Source organism: Amblyomma maculatum, chromosome 10, assembly GCF_055883805.1.
Source record: "Amblyomma maculatum isolate TAMU_Amacu chromosome 10, ASM5588380v1, whole genome shotgun sequence".
In the NCBI taxonomy this organism is placed as follows: Eukaryota; Metazoa; Arthropoda; class Arachnida; order Ixodida; family Ixodidae; genus Amblyomma; species Amblyomma maculatum.
The window spans coordinates 17634471-17653519 of record NC_139353.1 but is presented as its reverse complement, the minus strand read 5'-3'; the positions used below and the strand labels follow the sequence as shown (position 1 = coordinate 17653519).

General features: G+C 46.8%; 1 protein-coding gene across 1 annotated transcript in view; it reads right to left on the bottom strand.

The window, feature by feature from the left end:
- LOC146175698 (uncharacterized) overlaps window positions 1–19049 on the bottom strand; it is a 66056-nt gene that overhangs the window by 34177 nt on the left and 12830 nt on the right. The window contains exons 3-4 of the mRNA XM_084581185.1: window positions 14021–14196; window positions 6482–6574 (exon numbers count right to left, since the gene is read on the bottom strand). Coding sequence (XP_084437311.1) covers window positions 6482–6574; window positions 14021–14196 — 269 coding nt within the window. The remainder of the gene's footprint in view (window positions 1–6481; window positions 6575–14020; window positions 14197–19049) is intronic.

Here is a 19049-nt window from a genome sequence, read left to right as displayed (position 1 = left end):
GTTTCAACTGAGTCAAATGCTTTTTCGTAATCAATGAATGCTATGTATAAAGGCTGGTTATATTCCGAGCATTTTTCTATCACCTGATTGATGGTATGGATATGATCGATAGTAGAGCACCGTTTCAGAAAACCTGCTTCATCTTTTGCTAGATTGCAGTCTAAGGTTGTCCTGATTGTATTAGCGATTACCTTAGTAAATACCTTATGCGTAACAGACAGTAGGCTGATTGGTCTGTAATTTGTAAGGTCCTTAGCGTCCCGTTTCTTATGAATGAAGTAATGTTTGAGTTCTTCCATGCTTCCGGTACCGCCTATGACACCAGGCACTGCGTATACAGGGTGGCCAGTTTTTCTAGCACGATATCCCCCTCGCACTTCAACAAACCTATAGTTATCTGATCCTCTCCAGCTGATTTCTTTCTTTTCATAGTTTCTATTGCTTTCTTAACCTCGTCCTTCGTCACTGGTGGAACGTCTGACTGTTTTTCCCTACCACCAATCTCATTACGGTCCTGACTACTTTGGCTCCTGTAGAGATCAGTATAGAACTCCTCAGCTACTTTGACTATGTTATTCATATTCGTGATGACGTTGCGCGCCATGTCCCTTAGCGCATACATCTGATTTTTGCCTATGCCCAATTTCTCCTTCACCGCTTTAAGGCTTCCCTCGTTCTTTACAGCATGCTCAATTTTCTCCATGTTATACTTCCTTATATCAGCCAATTTGCGCTTATTGATTAGCTTTGATATCTCTGCCAATTCTATCTGGTCTGTTGGATTGGAGACTTTGATACTTTGGTGTTTCTTAATCAAATCCGTCATCTCCTTAGACAGCTTACCGGTATCCTCTCTAACTATTCTATCGCCTACTTCTACAGCGCACTCAGTAATGATATCTCGGAAATTATTGTTCATTGCTTCAAGGCTAATGTCGTCATGCTCGGTTAGAGCTAAATATCTATTCTGTAGTGAGATCCTGAACTCTCCCCCCCCCCCCCCCTCACGGCGAATTCGTTGATGAACTTCTTTCTTATTAATCTGTTTCGTTCCCTTTTCAGATTTAGACTAATTCGAGACCTTACCATCCTATGGTCACTGCATCGCACTTTCCCGATTACCTCTACGTCCTGCACAACGGCGGGGTTAGGACACATTATGAAGTCCATTTCATTTTTAGTCTCCCCGTTAGGGCTTTTTCATGTCCACTTCCGGTTCTTCTGCTTGCTGAAGAAGGTGTTCATAATTTTTAAATTATTGCGCTCTGTAAACTCAGCTAATAACTCCCCTCTGCTATTCCTATAGAACCAATGCCATAATCACCCACTGCCTGATCTCCTGCCTGCTTTTTCCCTACCTTGGAATTGAAGTCGCCCATTAGTACAGTATACTCCATCTTTCCTTTCCGCGTTGCCAATTCTACATCTTCATAGAAGTTTTCGACTGCCTGGTCATCATAACTACATGTCGATGCGTAGGCCTGTACAACTTTCAGATTATACCGCTTATTAAGCTTAATTACGAGGCCTGCCACCCTCTCATTAATGCTCTAGAGTTCATCTATATTACCAGCTATATACTTATTGACAAGAAAACCTACCCCTAGTTCTCGCTTTTCCGTTAAACCTCGATAAAACAGTACATGCCCGTCCTTCAGTACAATATATGCCTCATTTGTCCTCCTAACCTCACTAAGCCCTATGGCATTCCATTTCAAACCCTCTAGTTCTTCTAACATCACTGCTAAACTAGCTTCACTACCTAGTGTTCTAGCGCTAAAAGTTGCCAGGGTCAGTTTCCTATGGTGGCATGTCGAGCGGAGCCAGAGATTCTTAGCACCCCCGCTGCGTTACAGGTCTGACCGCCGTTGGTGACTGAGGGGCCGGGGTTTTATAGGACTAATCATGGGATGTATGGGATAGAATCACATACGAACTCATGGATTTATTTCCACGTATATGCCCATGGCATTCCATATGAGTTATTTATCTTTGCAAGGCATACTGTATCCATAAAGTAGATTACCGGGATATGAATGTGATCAAGGACAGTTGACCCGCAACAATTATTTCTTGTTGAAACGAAAGGTCCAGTACACTATGTAGAGCCTGTCTTCGCGTGGGCTTCAATTTGACCTTCATTTAACCTTGAAGGAGCAGGAGGACAAACTGTTGCTATGTCGTTCTGGTTTACACATAAAAATGTGATAAATACTTTGCCTTTCCTACAATCACATTGTCAGCGTGACCAAGCTTTTAAAGAGCCACAGGACAAAGTGTGGCTATAATACACTGTGGCTTCATTTCCTCTAAACATCCGACCGCTTGAAGGGTAACCGTGTGGACCACCTCTGTTTCGCACCACAAAGTCATGACATTGACCCTTCAAACTTTAGGTGGCACTTGACCTTTCAAAGTTGTAGCTGAGGAGACTGGAAGGGGGTGGAGCAGGTGATTAATCACGTAGGCGACGTCGTGTCGCGCCATCGCGTGATGGTAACAGCCATGACGTCAGTCGATGTACATAAGGACAAGAAGCAACCGCACGTCTCCATATCCGCCAGTGGCGATGAAGCTGCACTTAGCGCGTCGTACCGATGTCAGTTGAATCAGGCCACGAAAGGGTTCTGCCAAGCGTGACTATGCTGTGAAGCTTTCGCCGAATACCGTGTTTGACTATGCTAAAACTGTCTTAATTTTTATGTTATTACTTCTCTATAACGCATAACTTTTACGATACCAGTTGTGCATTCGTGTTGGGCTGCATAAAAATATTGTAAAGCAAGTACTGCAGCTAATACATTACGAAAATTGTGCCTTCATCGGCTCATGCTGAACGAAAGATGCGCAAAATTTAGTTGCTGCTTTCTACATCGGCGCAAATGTTTTCCCATTTATGACATGCCGCTTAGTGCGAATACGTTTTCAGATATTATGGATCCTCTTGACATATTGTAACGTGCTACGGTTCGGAAGCGATGAGAAGAAAAAAGAGGTGGAAGAAAAGAGGAAGAAGCGGAATCTGGTGAGCCTTGGACTCTCTTTTTCCAGCTGAGAATAAAAAGCTTCGTTACGTACTCAGTACTTAACGAAGCTTTTTATTCTCAGTCGGGACGCAGCCTGGTCCCGACTGAGAATCGGAACCAGGCTGCGTGTTCCGCTTCTCAGTCGGGTAGTAGAGAAATTGTACCACTTGTGATGTTGTAAATCTGTGCAAAGCAAAGGCGAGCTTTTGTCCTCACTTCTTAACAAGTTGTGATGCTCTGGGAATTCATGTTGGCTTCGGAATACACGTGAGAAACAAAACGCGCAGCCTGGTTACTTTTGGCAAAGACGGTACATTGTCATAAACCTGAAAACTGAACTTCAGCAAAAATATGCATCCATATGATTGTGAAGTGTAAAAAGTAGCTTTACATGATGGTGTAGAATCCTAGCGACGATGAATATAATATAAATTTGCAAATTTATCGCTTCTGAATGTGGCAACGTCACTGTCATCTCTGGCTGCCACTTCGAACATGACATCAGTTACTTTTAAAGTGTACCTAGTATCAGCAAAAGCAAGCCTGCAAATATTTAGATCAGTAGAAACCATATCTCGTAACAAATAACAAATCCGAGTTCTATACAAACAACAATGTTTCTATAGCGTGACTACTACCTGCATCCATGAATTCCTCCGAGGTGTCTATTAAGGCTTCTTCGAGCAGCTACTCATGAAAACCTTGCGCCCAGTTGGCTTTGAACCAAGGACAATTGAGAGATTGCCTGCACTGGCTGGTGTGTTTAACCACAGCGCAATCTCGGTAGTCCGCTTCGTCGCGTGCTAAGCCCTCAGTCTTCCACGCTGGACTTCGGATGTGAAGGGGTTTGCGAAAACGTTTCTCATGACCCCATTCTTGATGAACTGGACGCATTGGGCGCCGGCGGCCGGATGCCCCTCTACATTATGAGATACTTCAGAAGCAGCTCAGTTTGCATGACTACGGCTCATGGAGAGACTGTTCGCCATCGTACCCATTGACGTTCCACAGGTAGACTTGCGCAGCCCAGCTTTATTTAAGATTTCGCTAATTGTTGTGGTCAGTGTACACCCAACCATCACCCACAATAGTGCATATCCTGACATGAGTAATGAGCACCTGCTACGACAGATCCCTCGACGTTGTAAAAGATTTCAGCGTGCTTTGCCATCGATATCAGCTTATCCCGACATCAAGGTTGGCTCTTAGCAACAGTTATGACAGTTGAGTGCAAATGTGTCAGCTGTCTCCCGATAACGCTTCAAAGAGTTTTGAATCCACATGTCTCCAACTACAAATTCTTGAGAATATTTATTGAACGCTATCATGTTCGAAGCTATCAATATGAAGAAGAAAAAACATACCGATTTTTGCCGAGTTCTTCGCTTTGTAGCAAGTATCAACTACTACTTACAATGCTGGTCACAGGCTGCATTCGGGGCGCCCTCCCAGTACTCTCTAATATTGGAATTTCCAGCTTGCTGACTTTAGACAGCTAGAAGCGCAGGTGTTCGTATTATACCTCGCCTTGCAACAATGCACCTCTAACAAAGGCAGAATTGCAAAGCCACTTCCTGGTCCGAATTAGGCCTATTTATCACGTGAAACACATTTTGTGTAGTTACACATACTGGCAAGCCATCGTTGTCACCCATTGACGAAAATTCTGAATGACCGGCCGGACAGTAGTTTTTTAACTGCACTCCGCTGCCGTCAGCCACAACCACCATGAGATTATGCCCTCATTTATCTCGCCCAACCAGCATGGTTGATGGATAAACTTTCGATACCCCTGCGTGTTCCCGGGATACTGAAAAAATTCATGTTACCAATTAGTTCGCTACAGGAACTTACTCTGTCGTACTCGTCAGAATACCAGGTTTGTATTCGCGTTAAAATTGATTCCAAGGGAAGGAAAGCGTAGAAGGGGCGGCAGAAAGTTATGTGGGCGAATGAGGTCAAGTTGTAGGGGTCAAGTAGATACAGCTAGCACAGGGCCGGGTTAATTGGAAGAATATGGGAGAGGCCTTAGCCCTGTAGTGGGTGTAGTCGTAGAAGGGGCGGCAGAACGTGAGGTGGACGGATGAGGTTACGTTGTAGGTGTCAAGTGGATACAGCTAGCACAGGACCGGGTTAATTGGAGGAATATGGGAGAGGTCTTAGCCCTGTAGTGGGTGCAGTCCGGCGGATGATGATAATGATGATACACTGACCGATCTGTGTCACTACAAACATCGACTGCAGCCATGGTCATACCCGCTATGAAGACAACTGTCTGGTTCCGCTCGGCCATAATTCTACAGCCGCTGCTAATCTTGTACCCCTTCGAAAACCAGCTTGCCACATTTGTGGAGAGCCACCTGAAAGTGGTGTATATTCGCAAACTCAAATTCTCATAAAAGATTTTTGAAAGTTTCCTCCGCCGCACTTCCTACTAGTTTATGGCACTAAGCATCACTGAGCTCCTTACATCTTCGCGTATCCAAGGCCACAGGATAATGTTTCAGTGTGCAGGGATGCACCGAAACATTATCCTGTGGCCTTGACGCAAAGAGCGCCTTCTACAGTGGCCTTCTAACAGTTCTTCCGTTTTCAAGAGTGGAAACCATGTGTCTTCTTTTGGCCTGCATGAGGAATGTGACGGCTTTCTGCCCCCAATGAGACTTCTGAAACATTCATCTCTGAAGAAACGGTCACAAAATGTCCTTTTTTGTTCCACGTGGAATACTGCGCCATCATGCATACATTTTCCATAGAAGCGTTTAAACGTGGCTTTCGCGCATAGGTGCTTACATTCAGTTGGACAAGTAGGCTCCCCGGAATGTTTTGTTTGTGGCATACGTAAGTGTGGAGCTTGTATTAGTTGAGTACCCAGTGTATGCCCTCGAACTGAAAACACTAGCCATTTCCTTGAAGTATTTAAACAAAAGGTCTCTCTCGGAGATTCGCTACTAGAATCTGGGCTGGTGAAGTGGACGTTTTTACAGACAATTCGGATACTTTCCCACTTTTGAGCGGTACAAGCCGCGCTTCTGATGTAAATTACAGTACTTGTGTTTCATACCTATTCTCAACACATCGCAATTCATCAAAAAAAATTATCCTGTCTTTCCCTTCCTCCGTGCAACGTAACAGGTAAGATACTGAACGTTCCGGCTGACGTCTCTACTTTAACCATATCTATCTCTTTCTATCAGATGCCGTCCTTTTCGACGTCTCCATCTCCACACGCAGTATTACTGAAGACTCAAATTAGGCCTCACTTACCGTAATATAAGCCTAAATATCCGTACAGTACTCAGCTGAGAATGCCACGACATTGCATAGCAGAGGAAAATGAAGCAAAACTTTGCTAAACCAGTGCTAAAACCTGCTTATGCAAGTACATTCGTGCGTAGCCCATATGGCACCGCCTACTTTTTATCCACCTGTGGCCGAAATGATTCATTACTTACCAACGTGACAGCATCTCCCTGTTGATACAACATTACCGAAGCTCTCACTGTTGGATCAGAATACAGATGCTCCTCAAGTAGTGAACCGTTCATCTGAAAACAAACAAAATATGATATAGCGAATTTCGGTGTTTGGTTCTGTCAGTCAGAATAGCAGGAAACAGCCTCCACACATCCCGTTTGCCTTCTCTACTTTGTTGGGCTTCAACCTTTAGCATTTCATTTTAAAGTACATGATGGACCTGCTTGCCCAGCAGCAAGCAGTCCTGAGATGTATGCAAAGCCCAACTTTTTTACTAGAACTTGCATCCTCTAAGGCGACTCTGCAGGGGTACAGTGAGAGTAAGAAAACTTGGCGCGCATACCAAACTAGCAAGCATATCATACGTACCAACGCCGATAAAAATCAATTTGTGTGTGTGTGTGTGTGTGTGTGTGTGTGTGTGTGTGTGTGTGTGTGTGTGTGTGTGTGTGTGTGTGTGTGTGTGTGTGTGTGTGTGTGTGTGTGTGTGTGTGTGTGTGTGTGTGTGTGTGTGTGTGTGTGTGTGTGTGTGTGTGTGTGTGTGTGTGTGTGTGTGTGTGTGTGTGTGTGTGTGTGTGTGTGTGTGTGTGTGTGTGTGTGTGTGTGTGTGTGTGTGTGTGTGTGTGTGTGCGTGTGTGTGGGCGGGCGCGCGTGCGCGTGTGTGTGGGGGAGGGGGGGGTGAGAGAGAGAGAGAGTGTCACGTGTGAGTGCCAGACGCCGCCTCAGGAAGAAAAGCAAAGAATTAACAAGAACGGAAACGGAGACACAACCGGCCCGCAAAAGGCGAAGCAGACATATACCACGGGGACGGAGCCAGGCAGACGGCGTAAAGTGCGCGCGTCTGCGCGGAAGCAATAATCGTTTAGACAGAAGACCAGACGTCGTAACCGCGTGGTTTCGGGAACCTCAAGGTCACGCCAACTCGCGGATCCCACGGCCGGGAAGATACATGGGCGCAATGCTCCCGGCGGGAGAGGAGAACGGTATGCATGCGACGACGCCTGCTCGGTGCGGCTGCCCCGGGGGCAGGGAAGAGGAGACGAGTTTTGGACCTGGAGTGAGAAAGACGCATCGAGGCTGCCCTCCTAGGCCGACGTATCTCGGCCGCGATCCGGATCGTCGAGACGCTCCTTCGGCTACGCTCCGGAGGCCCCAGCGAGGACAACTCGAGCGACACCCCTCATCTGAATCGCCGCTAAGTACCGATTTGAACATTTGCCTACTCATCGATTCGTTTTTGTTTTGTGAAGGACTCTAAAGACCAATTAGGACCATATTGTCGCGATCCTTAAATCCACCTGCGTGTGGTGTTGCCTGATGTGTGCATGCTAATTGGTGCCCTGTAACCTATTTCTTTTTGTTTTTTTTTGTTGTTTATGGTTATACTAAAAGTTGTTTCTCGAGATGTACACCTCTCTGGTTTTTCGACTCACGTTCTAGATATGTAGTGACAAATTTATGGCGAGCCTGCCAGGATTCTCTTTAGTCATTTTGTCTGAACGTTAAAGTCAACACGCTTGTGTTCGTGCTAAAACCAGAGAGATGGACCTCCAAAAGCTTATGCTTAGAGCCGAAAAGCTCGGGTTCACGAAAGAGGAAACAATGGCTCTTTATGAGGAAGAGAAAACGAGACACAGAGAGGAAAAAGAGTTGGCGCACAGGCAGGCGCTTGAAGAGAGCGACAGGGCTCGCGAGCAGGCACGTGAAACAGAAGAGAGAGCTAAGCGGATGGCTGAGGTAGAAGAAAAGAGATTGGCACAGGAAAAAGAAGTGCTTGAACTCAGGTTACGCCTTGCGAACACTAACGTTGGAGCCGTGCCAGAGGCAACAGGACTCTCGTCAGGTGTTGGGGCCCCACGCCCAACAGCGGTCTGTCCAAGGAAGCTGATGGCTCCTTTTGACGATAAGCGGGACGATTTGGATGCGTATTTGCACCGTTTCGAGAGAATCGCTACAGGCCAAGGATGGAGTAAGAGCGAATGGGCAACAGCCCTGAGCCTTTGTCTGGTGGGCGAGGCATTAACAGTCTTTGGGAGGATGCCCGCATCAGAGTCGACGGACTATGACAAAGTGAAGAAAACACTTCTGCAGAGGTTCCGTTTAACCGCGGAAGGTTTTCGAGATAGGTTTCGAAGCAGTAAACCAAATGATGCGGAAACAGCAAAGCAGTTCGCATCGCGATTGTCGAACTACTTTGAGCGATGGCTGGAAATGGCAGAGGTTGAAAAAACATACCAAGGGGTGAGAGATCTAATGGTGGCAGAACAGTTTTTGGCCTGCTGTCACCCGAAGTTGGCCATATTTCTGAAAGAGCGGAAGTTGAAGACAGTAGAGGAATTTACAGAATATGCTGACCAGTTCATGGAAGCCCAAGGCCATAGAAACCTGGGAAAGGTCAAGGAAGACAACGGGAGAGCTTCCGATGTCGACGCGGTAAAGCGAGGAGTGCAAAGTGGCACATTTAGGCAACCCCCGAGGTGTTTCTTGTGCAACCGTGTTGGACACCGCGCCTCGGACTGTAGGCTTGGAGGAAATAGAGGGCAGACGCAGACATTCTGCCAAAACTGCAACAAGAGGGGCCACCGTACAGAAGACTGCAGATATCGGACGCAAGAGAAAGCCGCGTGTATCGTACATCCCCGACAAACTGACTTGACCGCAGAGGAAGTCGAAAAGACGGCAGAGGGTGAGAGATCGGAAGGGGAAACGGCAAGGCACACAACCGTCAGCGAGTCGATGCCTGTAGTTAAAGGTGAAATTCGCGGACAGCGCGTGAGCGTGTTGAGAGACAGTGGCACAAACACTGTCCTAGTAAGAAGGAGCCTTGTTGAAGATGAGGAGCTTACCGGTCAACTTGCGGCGGTGCTACTGGTTGACAGCACCGTTCGCTACCTTCCCGAGGCAATGATTGAAATTTCTACACCGTACTATTCGGGGCCGGTCTTGGCGAAATGCCTAGATGCACCCCTATATGACTTGGTGCTAGGAAACATCGCGGGCGTACGAAAAGTTGACGATCCCGATGCCGACTGGACCCTCAGTGGGGAACATTTCCCGGATCAGGATGAAAAAGATGAAGAGGAAACCGTTGTGAAGACTCCCTCCAACGTGATTTCAAGAGAGTGCAGCGGAAACCTAGAGCCGGCTGAAGGAAAAGTCGAAACACCCACAGTGTCGTCTGCCGTACAGACTAGAGCAGCAAAAGCAGCACAAGGGAAGATGCCCAAACTCAAGGTTCCTGCGGCGGAACTACTGAAGGTGACTCCCGAGAAGGTAGCGCAGGAGCAAAGCAACGACGCGTCACTGGCGGACTGTTTCAAGAAGGTTGGCGAAATTCTAAAAAGAAAGAAAGGCCGGACGACATTCCAGTTTCTCATCCAAGATGGGCTGTTGTACCGAAAATGTACTTTCAACTCAGGAAGGGAAGCCCTACAACTAGTGACACCAAAAGAATTGAGACCATCCGTCATGTGTCTGGGTCACGATTCGATTATGGCTGGACACCAAGGTGCCAAGAACACAGTGAACAGAATAACCGAAGAATTCTACTGGCCTGGCCTGCAGAGTGACGTGAAGCGGTATGTCAGATCTTGCGACATATGCCAAAGAACGGTACCGAAAGGAAGAGTTGGGAAAGCACCACTTGCAACTATGCCGACCATTGAAATGCCATTCCAGAGGGTGGCAGTCGACATCATTGGGCCTATGACACCTTCCTCAAGAAGAGGAAATCGGTACGTCATCACCCTGGTCGACATGGCGACTAGGTACCCGGATGCTATCGCCTTGAAAACTATCGATACAGTCGAGGTGGCCGAAGCGCTACTCGAGATGTTTTCGCGATATGGTGTGCCGAAAGAGATGCTTACAGACCGGGGATCCAATTTCACATCGGTCTTGATGCAGGAAGTGAGCCGACTCATGTCAATGAAGCAACTGCTGACAACCCCCTATCACCCGATGTGCAACGGCCTGGTGGAGCGCTTCAACGGGACAATCAAGCACATGATGAGGAAAATGTGCCAAGAAAGACCGGCCGACTGGGATCGATACCTCCCGGCACTGCTATTTGCATATCGCGAGGTCCCTCAGTCAAGTTTGGGGTTCTCGCCGTTTGAAATGCTATACGGCAGAGCCGTCAGAGGACCACTAACCATTCTCCGAGAGTTCTGGTCCAATAAAGAATTGGGAACGGAAGAGAAGACCACGTATACCTACGTACTGGAGCTGAGAGAGAGGTTGGAAGAAACCTGCAAGATCGCACGCTGCAACCTGGAAGCCGCAAAGGAGAAGTATAAGAAATTTTATGATCGAAAGTCGGTGAATCGACAGCTCAAGCCAGGGGGCAAAGCCTTGATCCTGCTGCCAAGTGAAAAGAACAAGCTCACAATGCAGTGGAAGGGCCCATTTCCAGTAACAGCAAAGAAGAATGAAGTAGACTACGAGCTACTCGTGAACGGAAACAAAAAAGTATTCCACATAAATATGCTGAAAGGTTATGAAGAGAGGCGTCCTGATCTTGACCATACAATCGCCTGCATGGTCATCAATGATGAACCGGACGCGGGGGAAGTGCCTACTTTCAACACAAGAAAGACATCGGGACCAAGGGACGCGGCGCTTAACCCGACTCTGGACACAGAAAAGATAGCGCAAGTCAAGTGTCTGCTGGAGCGATATGACACCATTTTCTCAGACCTGCCCGGGAAGACGAAGCTTCTTGAGTGCAAGCTGCGACTGACCACCGAGCAGCCCATACACGTCAGGCAGTATCCTTTGCCACTGGTTGCACACAAGACAGTCGAGAGAGAAGTAGAAGATATGCTGGAACTTGGCATAATTGAACGCACGGAGTCTGCCTATAACTCACCCCTCGTAGTCGTCAAAAAGACAGATGGCTCCAATCGACTTTGTGTTGACTTCAGGCGGCTCAATAGCGTGTTAATTCCTGACAGCGAGCCGATTCCGAGAATCGATGTGGTGTTTGCGAGCGTCGCGCAGAAGAAATTTTTCTCGAAGTTCGACCTCGCGAAAGGTTATTGGCAAATACCAATGGAGGAAGGTTCCAAAGAAAAAACAGCTTTCTCATGCGCTAACGGCCTGTTCCAGTTTCGATTCATGCCGTTTGGCTTAAAAACTGCCGCAGCCACGTTCACTAAGCTAATGAGAAAGGTTTTGGGCGGTCTTCCAAATGTACACCACTATATAGATGACATTCTGGTCGCCACAGATACTTGGCAAGAACATCTGAATGCGCTCGAAGCCCTGTTCGAGAGACTCCGTGAGGCAAACCTGACGGTGAAGCCCACAAAGTGCGAGGTCGGGTTCGAATCAGTGTCTTTTCTCGGGCACGAGATAGGAATGGGCAGGATAGCGACGAAGCCAGATATCCTGGAAAAAATACAGGCGGCACCAAGACCAAACACCAAGAAACAGGTGCAGTCGTTTTTAGGATTAACTGGATATTACAGGGAATTCATCCCACAGTACGCCGACAAAGCTCTCCCACTCGTAGAAATGACAAAGAAAGGGGCGCCAAATGCGGTGCACTGGACTGACCGACACCAAGAAGCGTTCAGTCAACTGAAAGAATGCTTGGCGCAACCACCCGTCTTGCTAGCCGCTAATGTAGACAAGGAATTTGTTTTGCGCACAGACGCATCAGACACAGCTCTGGGCGCAGTACTGATGCAGGAGGAAGACGGCATCCTGCACCCTGTGGCGTATGCGAGCAAGAAGCTTAGCCAGTGCGAAAAGAACTACTCGACGGTAGAAAAGGAATGTTTAGCACTGGTGTGGGCAGTAAAGAAGTTTCACTTGTACTTGTACGGAACACATTTCAAAGTACAGACGGATCACCAGCCCCTACAGTGTTTGACAAAAACTAAATGGTCAAACGGAAGGCTGATGAGGTGGAGTCTGACGCTCCAGGAGTACGACTTCGACATCGAGTATATAAAAGGGAGAGAAAACGTAGGAGCGGACTTCCTAAGTAGGCTGAACTAAGGCTATATTTGTCAGCGTGTGTAGCATGTCCATATAGCAGCAGAAAAGAAGTAAACACGTGTGTTCGAGCTTTGCTATTGATGGTTTGTACTATGTGAACAGTGCCGTTTGTTGGGACGTTTGCCTGTGCGTGTGTGTGTTTATTACGCCAGTGAGTAGTTTTCCGTGCGGGAAAACTCTTAAGTGTGGGGGTACTTGTCACGTGTGAGTGCCAGACGCCGCCTCAGGAAGAAAAGCAAAGAATTAACAAGAACGGAAACGGAGACACAACCGGCCCGCAAAAGGCGAAGCAGACATATACCACGGGGACGGAGCCAGGCAGACGGCGTAAAGTGCGCGCGTCTGCGCGGAAGCAATAATCGTTTAGACAGAAGACCAGACGTCGTAACCGCGTGGTTTCGGGAACCTCAAGGTCACGCCAACTCGCGGATCCCACGGCCGGGAAGATACATGGGCGCAATGCTCCCGGCGGGAGAGGAGAACGGTATGCATGCGACGACGCCTGCTCGGTGCGGCTGCCCCGGGGGCAGGGAAGAGGAGACGAGTTTTGGACCTGGAGTGAGAAAGACGCATCGAGGCTGCCCTCCTAGGCCGACGTATCTCGGCCGCGATCCGGATCGTCGAGACGCTCCTTCGGCTACGCTCCGGAGGCCCCAGCGAGGACAACTCGAGCGACACCCCTCATCTGAATCGCCGCTAAGTACCGATTTGAACATTTGCCTACTCATCGATTCGTTTTTGTTTTGTGAAGGACTCTAAAGACCAATTAGGACCATATTGTCGCGATCCTTAAATCCACCTGCGTGTGGTGTTGCCTGATGTGTGCATGCTAATTGGTGCCCTGTAACCTATTTCTTTTTGTTTTTTTTTGTTGTTTATGGTTATACTAAAAGTTGTTTCTCGAGATGTACACCTCTCTGGTTTTTCGACTCACGTTCTAGATATGTAGTGACAGAGAGACCCGGTAGCGGTTCCTCGTTCGCGTCTATGTACTCGACATCCAAGAGCACTGGAAGGAACCAGGATTGGCAGCCACCCCCCCCCCCCCTTTTTTTGATGTCATGTGGTCTCGTTAAGCCACAAAAAATCAATGAATGAGTGTTGGATTTTCTGGGCAAAGAAGTATTTAACGTTTCACCTAACTAAATTTAATGCCCTTAAAGCTACAACACTCTGTATCATGTTTTTTTTTTTTTCGTGTCATAATTTCTATTTTTGAAGCATCAATTTTGAACGCATCAAAAAATGCGCGCTCGTAAAAAGAATTGATTTATAAAGCTGCCTCCAGTCCTCGAGGTTGTGGCTTGATTCCTGCCTCCTAAATTCGATTAGTGAAGAGTCGAAAGAAAAGAGGAGCGGAAATTTATCAACATTTGTAAAAGCATTCAACATGATCGGCGCTTTCAGCATACCAATACAGACAAATAATTAGTAAACCCATAGGTACAAAAATTATGACATATCGTACATAATGAGCAGCACAAAAGATTCTGGGAAATTCAGGTACTTACAACTTCGTGAACCATATCCCCATTTGTGCGTACGTCCAGCCGCATCTGGGATAGCACGACGGAAGCTTTTTGCAGGTGCAGTGTAATTTCGTCGTTTACTTTTACAACAATTTCACCATTTAAGGATCGCTCTTGAAATACTCTGGGATAGACAATGGTGGCTGCCACTCTGTAGACTGTAAACAAGATATTTCAAATATTCAGGAAAACAAGCTATCGACTGAACTTATTAGAAATCTGGCCTTTGCCGCCAACAAGAGCCAACGGTGTATTTATAAATGTATTTTAAACTTTAACCAGAAGCGTGTTTTGCAATCGCCACATATGATTTTCAAATGCAAGTTCATCATCATCCTCGCGACCATAGAACTATGCATGACCCCTATGAACTTTACTATCTCGTTTGTCTTTTTACAGTGCTCAGTTAAGCCTAATTTGCCAACATTCTCGGATTTAATTTTAACCGTTGCTGACACTATACCTTTCGACACATAACTGTATTCCCAAAATAAGCCATGCAGTACCATTGTTTTGTTTTTTAACTCTTCCGCACTGAATGGCTGCTGTACGTCTCTTCGGTGTTTATTTAGAATGTCGCGCGAGCGTCGATGTTCCTGTGCGGAAGCAATCAAGAAACGAAACAGAACGGCATTCGCAGAGGCAGCGTGCATGCATGTTTATTAAACATGACGAAGATAGCGCCATGTACTTGGACAGTCTGAATCGTGGGAAGTATTACCCGCAAGTCAAGTTTTATCGCTGTGTTTTGGAATCGTTGCGTTCGTGCCCCACCTTCGGAGCGTTTATTGGTCTGGATCATTACAACGGCATTATGTCGCAGGCTTCGTTTCTTTTGCAATCCCCACACGCTGGAACCTCCTAAATTTTGGAACACTATCGGCACTTCGAAATTTGGGTGATTCGCTCTGGCACTACTATGTAATCTGCTAGCCTTCTCAATTAGTTCACTTGAACAATTCAGTAGTATGGGGATAGTTTTTATTTGTCTACAGATTATCTTCGAATAATTCAGGTTAGACGAACTAGCTCGAATTACTGCCATTCATCAGTTGCATGGGAGCTAAACATACTCCCCGTGTAGACGCATGGCTCGGCATGGATGGACTCTAATATGTAGTCAAACTATGCTGATGGGGAAGTAATGACAGTCCTGTGAAATAAACTATTCGTAAAAATCTATCCCAAACAATGTTTTGGTTATGCGAGGCTGTTCACACCAAATCTATCGAGTTTTTGTTAAAACCGGCACTATATGCAGCGGACAAAAACATTTCAGGGAGCCCCTTGTGGATCCACTGCATAAAAGCTGATGCCTCGCAGGGGTTGCTTCTCATTGTTATTATCGGGTTTCTAGCCGCGGTTCGCACGGCTTCTGCAGCGGTCGATAACTGGAGCCGGGCGGGTGCCGGCGAGCGTCTGACACCCCTTTACAAGCCCCAGTGCTGCGCAGCTCGGCTTTAGCGTACTGAGGAGAAGCCTGGCCGTCGGACAAGCTAGAACACGCTCCAAACATACCGGTGCCTGTGCCCGGCTCTCCTATTCACCTCGCGCCGCGGCATTAGACCAGCGCGCTCGCTATTGATCCTCTTAGAGTAACACCAACTCCTGCCTCCGGATTAGATAATTGAAATGCCGACGACGTCCGGGACTATAACAGAAGGAACATTGCCGGCTGTCGAGTGAGACCGTCGTGAACGTTCGTCGTGTGCAGTGCTGCTCGCTGGAGCGGACGTGGCGGAGTCTCCCTGGCCATCGCGGTCAGCGAACGGAACCTTTGTGCCGGGACCGTGGCGTGACAGCATGCCCTCGCCCACGCATTGCTTTCGTCTTCCAGTGCAGAAGCGCTGGGTAGTCGACACTCAGACGATATTAACAAAAATTCAGAAGAGTGTATCCCAGCAAAGGTCATATCCTTCATAATCGTGGCATGCATTCGCCGTCTTATATTGAGAGCTTTTTATGCATGTCTATATATTTCTATTCTTCATTTACTCTTACCACCAACATAAGTCCCGCCGGGGTGGAGCAGTGGTTACGGCGCTTGACTACTGTTCCCAAAGACGCGGGATCGAATCCCGGCATCGGCGGCCGCTTTTCGATGGAGGCGAAAAGCTAGGCGCCCGTGTGCTATGTGATGTCAGTGCACGTTAAAGAACCCCAGGTGGTCGAAATTACCGGAGCCCTCCACTACAGCGTCTCTCATAGCCTGAGTTGCTTTGGGACGTTAAATCCCACAAACCAAACCAAACCAACATAAGTACCCTGCCCACGCCCTCCTTCACTGGGTATCTCTTGACCTTGTATGAGAGTACCTACTTAGCGGAATCATTGAAAAGCACTAAACACTATTTACCCGAGACTTGAAGCCTAGTGAACCTCTTGCTTCTTCGTTTACACAATATATATATATATATATATATATATATATATATATATATATATATATATATATATATATATATGTGTGTGTGTGTGTGTGTGTGTGTGTGTGTGTGTGTGTGTGTGTGTGTGTGTGTGTGTGTGTGTGTGTGTGTGTGTGTGTGTGTGTGTGTGTGTGTGTGTGTGTGTGTGTGTGTGTGTGTGTGTGTGTGTGTGTGTGTGTGTGTGTGTGTGTGTGTGTGTGTGTGTGTGTGTTCGCGTGCGTGTGCGTGTGCGTGCGTGTGTGTCCTTCCTTCCTTCCTTGAGGAAATTAACGCGCAGTATACTTTTGAGTGGACAGCACGGAATCGTGGACACGCACACTTAATTAGTTCAAGGTCACTTGAAGGTGAAATTTAGTGCCACGTGAAGACAGTCTCAACATAGCGCAGTGAAGCTTTCGTATCAATTGCAAATTGGTTTATAAGAAATGAAAAGCGCAGTGTCAAGGCCATTTGGTGGTCAAACAGCTTGCGCGACGATTGCTTTACGCAGCGTAGTGAAGCTTTCGCTTGAAAACGTTTCGAGAATTCGTAATAGATTTGGCACTCGACCAGAGCGTTCACGCACAAATATTTCTCGCAAATGTACGCTGTAAGTTTAGGCAAATTATGGCTAATATTTTTCTCAATACCGAACACTGGTGGACACTGAAGCTCCACCTTTAAGGATTGGATGAGATATTGTAGACTACCAGCCCACATATAAAGCCCCGTTTTACCCAAGCCGTATTAACGTGTCTGCGTAGACTATAGGGATAACGTGAATGCAATGGTATTTGCAGGTTGAGTTTGATATCACCCTCGCATATGAAAGGAGAGGTATAAATTGGCAGCTTCTGCCAAGCGTAATGTCAGGCAACCATACGTCCAGTTAGTGCTCGGCCATTTCAGATGCCAGCTACTGCCAGTCAACGTCATGCTAGTGACTTTCTTTTGTCACAAGACCAGCAACTAGGCTGGATTTTAGGTGAACGGCGCATTTAACAATATCGCGTTAAAAGGGCGACAACTAATTGACTGTCGTTTGTTGGTTTTACATGCAGTCAATGTTGCGAAAGTAAGTTTATGGGTACCTATAGCAGCTTCTTCTGACGTAAAATTGTGCGAGCAACAAGGTGCGTAATGTTTTGAGAGCCTTTAAATGAGACCGATGCGCCTATACATAGGCGCATATTGAAGTACGAGGTGCAGTCAAATAATTTCATTCGTTTTTACCAGTTTAGGAGCATTTTCACTGTGCCTACAGAGTTCAAGATATTCTAATGTTTTCTCAGTCCAAGCGATATTTCTATATTTATATGTTGCAATGTTAAATTTTCATTTTATAATTTGGTCTCTCCTCTGTTACCCTGCCATTAATACCCAACTCTGCAATCATGAGAGTTGAACTGCAACGGTTTCTTTTTCAGGAAAATTTCCAAACCCTTCTAGTCTGCTACTTCAGCGTACATGAATATCATAGGAGTCGCAGAAGACACGAGGATATATTTACAACATATCGATACAGGGACTCGTTTCAGTGCAAGAACTAAAGCTTTAAAGAAGAACCCATCATTGGAATGTTTACTTATAGACACATCGGCTAAAAGCCCAAGTCTTGCCACTGTATATATGTTAAGTATGTAATGCTGCTGAGAATGCACTGAACAGGTCTGGTCTGGAATGGGACTACAGCTGCTGTGTTAACATTGGTGTGGAGATTTTTACAGGTAATAAATAAAAAAGGTGGCAAATTTGATTGGCGCTCCCAAATTGTCTATTGGTCGATGGGAGAACTGAGGTGTGGCGAGTAACAGCCCAATCTACATTGGGCTGCATTCAATTTGGGCTACATTCAAACACAGGGCTCGGCCAAAATACTGAACAAAGCCAGAACCATCACTGTACTTACGGCTCCACGAGCCTCTTTGGCCGGGTCTGTCAACCATGCGATGAATATCAAAGCCGGACAGGAAGGGTAAGAGTCACGAAGCCGCTACAGTAGGAACGGTCGTGGAACAGCTAAAGAAAGGCAGGAATATTGGGCTTATCAATGACATGTCCAAAGAGCAGCCGTTAGCTCCTTTATCAGCGGCGCGACTACCACACCAGTACGCTTTTTATGCTTCGCCTTAAATCGGACATCTCGCGCGTAAGCCTTCATCCGATGATAATTCCATGGTCTTATTGACGACCTTCTGGCGGCGGTAGATGCGAAATTGTGCCACTGCACACCTGCATGTGGTCGATGTTTCTCTGCTCTGAAGAAAGAAAACGTTTCGGCCAGACAACAAGTACCCTTCGGTCATCAAGCTCTCGTTGACCTTCTGCTTCGGAACTAGGCATCAAATTTGCATAAACTTCTGAACGACCCCGGCCAATTGACTAATTTCACAAGGAGTTTCGCTACGCCGCCGCTACCGCAGTTAATGTTGCTCATTATAGTTATGGCGCTGCTTCTGTGCCGAAGTCGCTGCTTCCATCATCTTTTTGTTTTCTCTATAAGTTGTAAAGTGTTTTGTGGCGTTTTTATCTATTTTTACAGTGTACTATGGGTGGTTTTACCTGCGGTATTTGGACCAATAAGCCCGAAAAGCGTCGGTCCCATA